Source organism: Fragaria vesca, linkage group LG4 (genome assembly GCF_000184155.1).
Source record: "Fragaria vesca subsp. vesca linkage group LG4, FraVesHawaii_1.0, whole genome shotgun sequence".
Classification (NCBI taxonomy): domain Eukaryota; kingdom Viridiplantae; phylum Streptophyta; class Magnoliopsida; order Rosales; family Rosaceae; genus Fragaria; species Fragaria vesca.
Genome location: NC_020494.1, coordinates 14,024,245 through 14,033,461, shown reverse-complemented (window position 1 = coordinate 14,033,461; position 9,217 = coordinate 14,024,245). Strand labels below are relative to the sequence as shown.

General features: G+C 40.8%; 1 protein-coding gene across 1 annotated transcript; it reads right to left on the bottom strand.

The window, feature by feature from the left end:
* Positions 1-3,255: 3,255 nt before the first annotated feature.
* Positions 3,256-5,698, bottom strand: LOC101303411 (adenosylhomocysteinase-like). The gene is made up of 2 exons (XM_004296935.1): positions 4,904-5,698; positions 3,256-4,349 (listed from the first exon to the last, which is right to left on the bottom strand). The coding sequence occupies exons 1-2, from the start codon at positions 5,612-5,614 to the stop codon at positions 3,603-3,605; spliced, it is 1,458 nt and encodes a 485-aa protein (XP_004296983.1). The 5' UTR covers positions 5,615-5,698; the 3' UTR covers positions 3,256-3,602.
* Between the last annotated feature and the right edge of the window lie 3,519 nt (positions 5,699-9,217).

Sequence of the window (9,217 nt, the reverse complement as noted above, 5' to 3'; positions counted from 1 at the left end):
AATTTCTTTATAAAAGATATTGTTAATTCCGATAAAAAAATATTTAAAATTTATAGTTTTGATTGAAAATATATTATTATTGCTATGTCATTTGCCAAATCATGTTCACAATCAATAACAACCATGTGATAAACTAAGATCCAAGGGTTAAAAAAAGTGTCAAAATTTGTGTTAGAAATTGTGTCCCTTAAACCGGACCCTTGTTACTCATCACTGTTTGATGAAATCCGTGTGAGAACCGCTTCCCTTTCTTATGCTTACATTGAATATCTCATGTAGTGCTCACTAGTTCGGTCTTGAATGCTGCAGAGGCAATCAGCCTAGAAAGTATATCCCTTTCTACAAATATTATATGTTGATGAAGGAAAGTATTCCCCATTGTTAAATCTTTGATGATTTGGATGATGACAACCAAGATGAAATATAGTATCAACTCCAATTCCATTTACATACTTCAAAAATTGGCTTGTAACCATCGTCAAAGGTTAAAGTTTGAATCAACACAAGAATACATTTCAGTTGCTTGAAGCGCTAAGTTTTTTTTTTCTTTAATGAGTTAAGGTAGTTACAAAAAGAAGCCTCTACAACACCATGTACTACAACGATCAAAGTTTTATAGAGAAAAATAAATATATTTTCAACTTTTATAGAGAAAAAATAAAAACATCAATTTAACGTGTTCACTTTTTCATTCTTCTAGTTTAGAAAATATGAAAAATGTTTCTCACAATCAAAGACTAAAATATCTATCGGTACTTTAAAAAAATGAGATATCAAATATATAGGGAATATCAGGGAAAAAATATCTGGATTTTGGAAAGAATTTTTTTTCTTAAAATATTTAATTTATTGCATTTACATATAAATATTACAAACATCAACTTCATCTACATCCAAAATGAGAATCTAAGTTGTTGATAAGACGCACGTCGGTCCATAAAAGTATAATAATCAAACCAAGACATATGACTCATATAGTATGAACTATAGTGTTGAATATGATAATCATATATCTAAGTTGTTGATAAGACACACGCTGGTCCATAAAAGTACAATAATCAGACCAAGACATATGACTCATATAATATGAATTATAGTGTTGAATATGATTATCTCTTTGGAGCAGCCGACTTTGTCCTCTATAAGTGGATAATAAGGATGAATCCAACTAGATGACTGATCACTAACGTTCGTGCATTGATTATAGCCTTAAACATTATAGTCATATTGATTATTGCCTTCTTGGGATTCATTTGAGGTTTTAGTTCCACTACCTAAATTGATAGACTCAAAACTTAGCGTAACAGAAGCAACATCTTGATCATCATTTGCACCTCTAGTCCTCCTCTCATACATGGTATCCTCTTGCGCTCCATACCGGTGGTGTTCGACGCTTTCAGAAGCATCATCCGCTCTATGTGGCCGTTGTCGGTCTCGGTGGAGGTTTAGGCTCAGGGTGATAGGTTCCTCTTCACCTTCGCCACTGAACGTGACTTGAATCGTGTTTTGAAATGAGGACCTTGGGCGTTTCAGCGCTCTATGCTCTTGCTCAATCATTATGATGGATTCTCCGATATAGCGGCGCTTTCACTGGAATTTATTTTGATTTGGGTGGAGGTTTCGGGGCTGCCACCGACTTTGCTAAATGAGGACACCGTCGGTCTCATCGGCGAAACCATCGGACCAGTTTTGAGCCTTGATCCACATGGGTTACGTGTTGAAAACCCTAGGGTTTGGGTTTCTCTCCCTTTGAATGAATCGGTGCGGCTGAGCCGGCGTGTTAGGGTTTCTCCACTTGACGTCATCGAGCTCTAATTAATGTATGAAAGGCTTCTTGGTAGATGCAGGGTTTGTGCAATGATTGATCATGGCGGGTTGTGCTGTCCTAGGACAGTGGAAGAAGAGACGGTTCATGTGTCTCAACCAACTGCAAGTACGGTGTCGGAGATGGTTTTCCGGACTACTTCCTCGGCCTCTGGATCGTCGATGTTTCAAGTCCCTCCTTTGAAGAAACCAGAGAAGGGACGATATCAATTCGTGATTTTTGTCGAAGAGTAGTGATGCGACCACAAGGGTTTCTAAAGTGCGTCGATCTAGTGAAGAGAATGAAGATGACGAAGTAGGGAAGAAGGCTAGGTTTTCTCTTGCAATGGTGCCATTCTCATTGAGTTCTAAACAGGTAGGGTTGGAGAAGAGCTTGGCCGGAGTGCAGCTGACCGACGGCAGTGGATCCAAGAAACGAGTTCGTCCTCGTGGAAGCCATAACAAGACCAAGCTCGATGCTCCCAAGGATACAGAGGTCCCAGAGGTGGAGGAAGACTGAGACTTACAATGACATCTCATGGAGTTGGATCTTGCATTGATCTTGAGGCGGAAGGGTACACTGTAAAGGTATCTAGGCCCCAAACCTTTTGGTTGATTGATCTCGATTTCATGTTTTGTTAAAGTATGTTAGTTTTGTGTTTTGAGTCAGTTGTTTATGTTGAGTCTTTGCCTCTATTGAGTCGTGGATTTGTTTTTCCATTTAGTTCATTTACTTTGTTTTCCATTGAGATATTTGGGTTTTTTTTTCCCCCTTTTGGTGAGTATCGAGTTTTTAAGCAGTGGATGATTATAGGTGGTCTATGGCCCCTAAGCTTGATCTTGTAAGATCATTATGATGATTACCAATGGAGTTATCTATTACCTTCAAAAATTCTTAAGCATTCAAAACAGGATGAAGAGAATTATGTTCCTTCCCCCATATGTACTTCAACTTTTTGTCTTCAAAGTACTTATAAAAATAAAAATAAAAACCTAGAAGATCACCGTGATTTGCACGTTTTGGCCGAATAAAACGTCGCTGTCTTTCTAGTGCATTGCCGACGCCCACATCTCATCATCATTTACAAAACTAGAAAATATCAGATCTTGTCTCGTCGGAAAGCAAAGAAAAAACGTCGCTTTTTCACCCACTAGACCGACCAACTACCCACTACTACCGTATTAAGCTTCTCATTGGCCAATTTATACAAAGACATCCATTAGATTAAAACGTAGTCTAAAGAAACCAACTCCCCACTTATATTAGTCTCACCAACAACGAATGAACCCCATGATTGTTTTGAGTGTGGGTATATCTCTCTGCATAACAAATTCAATTACTAAATTGAAACTATGTTTTCAGTAATCCAAGCATTTGGGCAAGACATCCCTGTATTGTAAGTGTCGAGTGTTAAAGAAACAAAATGAAACTACTATTAAGGGAACAAAATTTCAAAATGAAGCAATTTAGTTCATTTTCTTTTTCTAGAACTCGTTTTCGTGCTAGTAAATGGATAATCAGATGCAGCAAAACAAATACTGCACCAGATATATCCCACACATCCCACCTTTCAATCGTTATTCAAACCGCATCCCAGGTCTTCAAGTGAGACCAAATCATCCATAGCTTTCCCGACCATACCTTCCCGACCACAAAAACTACTAACAAAATTAAGCACCTAGAGTTCTAGCACAATCCGTTCGCAACGTAAATGAAACCAACAAAAAAATAATAAGAAAAAAAATTCAACCCGTCCAGGTATAATGTTCTTCTCAGTTCTCTTCTTCCTGCAGGCCTTTCAGTACCTGTAGTGAGCAGGCTTGTATGGACCCTCAATTGGAACGCTGATATAGTCAGCCTGCTCCTTGCTGAGCTTGGTGAGCTTGGCTCCGAGCTTTCCAAGATGAAGAGCAGCAACCTTCTCATCAAGGTGCTTAGGCAAGACATAGACCTTCTTCTCATACTTGCCGCTCTTCCTCTCATTCCACAACTCAAGCTGAGCAATCACTTGGTTGGTGAAAGAGCAGGACATCACAAAGCTAGGGTGTCCAGTGGCACAACCCAAGTTCATGAGACGGCCCTCAGCCAACACAATGATACCAGTCTTGGTATCGGGGAAAACCCACCTATCTGTTTGAGGCTTGATGGTGATACGCTGCACTCCTGGGAATGTCTCAAGTCCATGCATGTCGATCTCATTGTCAAAATGCCCAATGTTGCAAACAATGGCATTGTTCTTCATCTTCCTCATGTGCTCAAGCATGATGATGTCCTTGTTTCCGGTGGTGGTGACAAAGATATCAGCATCAGAGACGACGTCCTCAATGGGAAGAACCTGAAGGCCTTCCATAAGAGCCTGAAGAGCACAGATTGGGTCAATCTCAGTCACGATCACACGGGATCCGGCTTGCTTGAGAGCAGCAGCACAACCCTTTCCAACATCACCATATCCACAGACAACAGAAACCTTTCCGGCAATCATAACATCAGTGGCTCTCATCAAACCATCAGGGAGAGAGTGACGGCAACCATACAAGTTGTCAAACTGTAATGCACAAACAAAACAAAATGTCATTTCAACAGCTAAACTTTGCAATCAGGCAGTGAAATAAATACGCATAGCCTAACCCTAAAGAATTGCAATATAATACCAGTTGTCAAACTCGTGGGCACAAAACAATATTCCATCAACGGGGCAATTTTGGAATCAGGATGAATGAAACTATATATGCAATCCACTACTTGTAAACAAACACGAGACGATACAGGTTGTCAAACTGTGCAGATAAAACAAAAATATCTACAATTATTTGATTTAAAAGCAAACAAGTACACAAGACTGAATCTACAATAAAAACAGGGCACCTTGTATTAGTTATCCAATAATTAGGCATGAACAAGTAAAAAAAAAATTAAAATTGATTAAAACCCTACTAATAATATAGCAAAGCCACACATTTCTACTACCTACTCAAATGAACTCAAATAGTTATGCAGATCTAATCAACACAAAAGTAACACTCATCAAACAAATTATATCGAAAACATTACAGATCTGAATACAGAAAAAGAATGCGAGCCCAGATCTAAGAGGCATACCTTGCTCTTGGTGACAGAGTCATTGACATTGATAGCAGGGAACAACAATGAGCCGCTGTTCTGCATCTGGTACAGCCTCTTGACTCCGGTTGTGGTCTCCTCCGAGACACCGACAATCCTGTCCTTCATCTTGCGGTACCTCTTGGGGTCGGTCTTCAACCCCTCCTTGATAATAGAGAGCACGATCTGGAACTCCGCGTTGTCGGTGGAAGTCGGGTCAGGTAGCTGCCCGGTCTTCTCAAAGATCTCCTCGGCCTTAACACCCTCATGGATCAAGAGAGTAGTGTCACCACCGTCGTCGACGATCAGATCTGGGCCTCCGCCGGGGCCCCAGTCCAAGGCGCGCTCAGTGCACCACCAGTACTCCTGGAGAGTCTCTCCCTTCCAGGCGAAAACAGCGGCGCTATCGCGAGCAATGGCGGCGGCGGCGTGGTCCTGGGTGGAGAAGATGTTGCAGGAGCACCAGCGGACCTCGGCTCCGAGAGCGGTTAGGGTTTCGATGAGGACGGCGGTCTGGATGGTCATGTGGAGAGATCCGGTGATCCGGGCACCCTTGAAGGGCTGGGACGGGCCGAATTCGACACGGGAGGCCATGAGACCAGGCATTTCGACCTCGGCGAGCTCGATCTCGAGCCTGCCGAAGTCGGCCTGGGACATGTCCTTGACCTTGTACTCGCGGCCGGAGCTATGCTTCTCGACGGAGAGAGCCATTGTTATCGGGTCGGGTTGGTTCTCTCTCTACTCTCTGGATCTTCAGATGGGTAGGGTTAGAAGAGAGAGTGAGGGAATTGCGAGGGGACTAAGAGAGAGTGAGGTTCTATAAATAGGTTCAGAGGCCGAGACGGACGGTCCGGATTGCGCGATGGGGGTTTGGTGGATCCGGAAAAAATGGGGACTGGCGTAGAGAGCGGGGCTTTGTGGGGCCCTGGAGGATTATGAATCATACGGAGATAAGGTGGGGAGGTACTTGGACACGTCTCTCGGTGTGGTTTGGTGAGAAAGTGAGGTGCTTATGCTTACTATGTGCTCGGCTGTAGCCTATCCCCACGTCTTCCCTTTGTTTCCTATTTAGTTGGGAAAAAATCAGAAAATGACCACATAATTAGTTTTTTTCGATGTAATGACCACATAATTAGTAATTACCTCTGCACAATCATGCATTTTGTTTTTATTAAAGGGGTTAGCCTTGGATAGATTAGGTAGCATAGAGTATTTCAGCAATTGTCGGACTATTTCATTGCATCGTCATGGGCAGATACACAAACAAGCACGTGCCCTCATCACTGGCTGGCCAATAAAGCCTTATGGGGTTTCAAACTCTAGACTTGGGGGTTCCAAACTAGTCATTCTACCGCCTCATTATCCCTAGTGGTTCATAATCATGCAGGTCAGAGAAAATGTTTATTGAAATATAAAAAATAAATAAGAGATGGTGTGTGATTTCAAGAAAAGGTAGTTAAAAATAGTGTAAACACTACAGCCTTGACCCAGGGCCAGGGGGTAGTATAGTTGATGTTTAGCCGATAGACATGTGAAGAGCTAAATTTCTAAGTGCTTGCAAGGAAAAAATCTCATAGTTATGAGAAATTTACTAAAGAACTTCAAGGACCAGACTATTTCTTCAAGTTTGGACAAAAAAAAAAACCCATTTCTTCAAGACATACTAGTGAAGGGGTGAAAAAATTGGGTAAAGATTTAACTATATGAATCGTATAGTCATTTTTAATATGTAGTATGAAGTTTGGATGAAGGACTTTACCTTGCGATTAGTTGGTTCCGCTAGCTCGATTTCGTAACAGATGATTCCACTTGCTCGAATCGATAATAAGCTGCAAAAGGAACAACTTGGTGGAGGGGAGCTCGGGTGCTTCTGAGTGTATCCATGCCAACGCTCAAGTCAATTAGGGTGGAAGCGGAAGCCATTTTGAAGTGAGAAGGGTTTATAGGGTAAGTTGTACCTGGAAATAGGAAATGTGGTTAAATTATATGTGTGCATGTGTACAGCTGTTGCGCACCCATCTAGGGTCCGCAACTGAGTGTCTGAGTGTACAGTCTGCAAACACGCGACTAAGTTTGTTAGTGAAACACGCCCGCATGAACATATACGCACACGCTCATTGGTGGTTCCATCAAACCTTTACGTAACTAAAACTAAAGAATCCTTAGAAGAACGTGTTGTAAATTAAGTAAGAAAAGATAGAGAGAAGACACAGAGAGAAAGTTGGGAGGAGGTAGAAGTCATTTCATTCATTTTCATTACCCTCCTTATATAAATGTAGAGTTTACATCAGAGTACATAACTAATGAGTAATTACGTGGACAACCATATAGATTATAATATTTATAACACATTGTATTTCAATTTTGGTCTATAATTTGTTGGAAGTGTTCGTTTGTTGCTTGTACAATCAAAGGGCATGGAATATGTGTTTTAAGTGTGTTTTACGGATTCAAACTGTAAAATTACTAAATTAGTGATATTTGTTGTTGAATGAAAATGTGTGACTTCATATAATTGCTTGAATTTGCTTCATATATCTGAAGTGTTACTAATTTTATTTTACACTTTGATGTAAGCTGTAGCAGACGAATGGTTCAATCTGCAAAGTCATGCCTTTTTCTATTTTGGTTTTTGTCGGATAGTTAACGATTGTCAGAAACAACGTTTGTTTTATATATGAAATTTGTTGAGCTCGTTAAGTTGTAGGCACAAGTCCATGCCAGTTCTAGGCGTAAAGTAGTGGTTTAACAAACACCGAAACTTATTCATTGAGATTTTGGAGTACTGAAAATGCAACAAGATGGTATATTTGAGTGTTGTAATTTTTCTCTTTGAAATGAGAATCTTGAAGTGAATAAAAAGTTAAAAGAAAAAAAATACACAGTATACGCATGTCAATACTCAATAGTAATTCTACATAGGCGTGAAACCTATGTGAGTCTTGCATCGTATGTGAAAGTCTTTTCTTTCATTCATCTTCCGTGTCTGAGAATTCAACCATTAGGTGTGACCGATCAACCCTTATGTCACCTCCTCTGACCCAAGGAAAAGTGTATGGGTCAAATTGGAGAGAGAATAAAGAGAGCCATAAAATTGATGAGACCAAAACAGTGAAGGCAATCAAGGGCTAAGATTCTTGTAATGAGGCTCAGCCTCTATTCCGATGATGTGCATGTGTTTTAGATTGAATGTCTCTATTGAGTTTATTGTTTTTTTTTTTTTTTATATGAAGGGTAACAAAGGAAATGGAAAAATAGATTTGTAAGTGTTTTTCCTTGTTGACAAGTGGTAAGTGGAGAGTGATTATGGCTCATCCACACTCATGGTGAGTGTGAGCCTAGCCCTCCCTTTCTATGTCGGAGCAACTAAGGAATACACTAACTTATAACGGGGATCTCTCAGATTCTGTGCAACTTATGTGCGTGCAAACACCATTTTCCCTGAACAGAATTGAAAATAGTCTTGACGGGCTAAAGGAAAGACTAAAAAGCAATGATATTTGTGTACCTAAATTTATATAATAGGCATATCTTTCTCATTTGGTAAGCATATCTCTGTCACTAACCGACTACATGCAAACAGGGCATACAAGGGCCATTTTCCCTCTTTTATTAAAGTATAGAACATGGTCTTCACGAGTCGGAGGCACACACAAGGTGTAAAAGACCAGAAATTGCATGCAGATTGCAAAGTATCATTGCCTTTGCCTGTGTCGGGTGGTGGCGTGTAGGCTACGACGTCGTTTACGCCTGGTCGTGTCCACCGACTACTCAACTCATAGAGCGCATTAGTGTACGTCCCAATACCTCTTATATTCTAGGCTCTTTTTTGTCTTAGGTCTCAACCACCGACGTTTTATTTATTTATTTATTTATTTTCTGAATAAATAAAAATCCATTCAGATCGGATCCCAAGCATATAACTGGAATCCAGATACAGATTTTGATACGAAAAACTCCCTAGAAGCACAGTAGTCAGAATGGGGCCCACAATTGACGGGCTTAATAAGAGGTAGTGCTGCAGTGTTGATGGAATATGATAAAGAAAGGCGGAGGGGGAGGTGGAGGTGGAGGAGGAGGAGGAGGAGGTGCGGTGCCTGAAGGAAGGGAACGTGAGGTTGTCAGGAGGCACGATCACAAAAAGGCTTAATTAGTAGGGAGTGACCGAGTGAGTGAGGAATATAGAGCATGTGTGTTTGTGCATGGTGGGGTTTTGACACCGTCACTATGACCACGTATCATATATATCACACAAGGGTTGCTTATGGATGTGATAAGAAAAAAAATTTCTGCTCAGATTTCTCTCTCTCTCTC

What these genes read in the sequence shown, in the direction of transcription:
- LOC101303411 (XM_004296935.1), bottom strand. Translation starts at nt 5,614, where the DNA reads ATGGCTCTCTCCGTCGAGAAGCATAGCTCCGGCCGCGAGTACAAGGTC. An exon ending in ACTCTGTCACCAAGAGCAAG is followed by an intron (nt 4,350 to 4,903) that starts GTATGCCTCTTA and finishes TGTGCATTACAG; the next exon opens with TTTGACAACTTGTATGGTTG.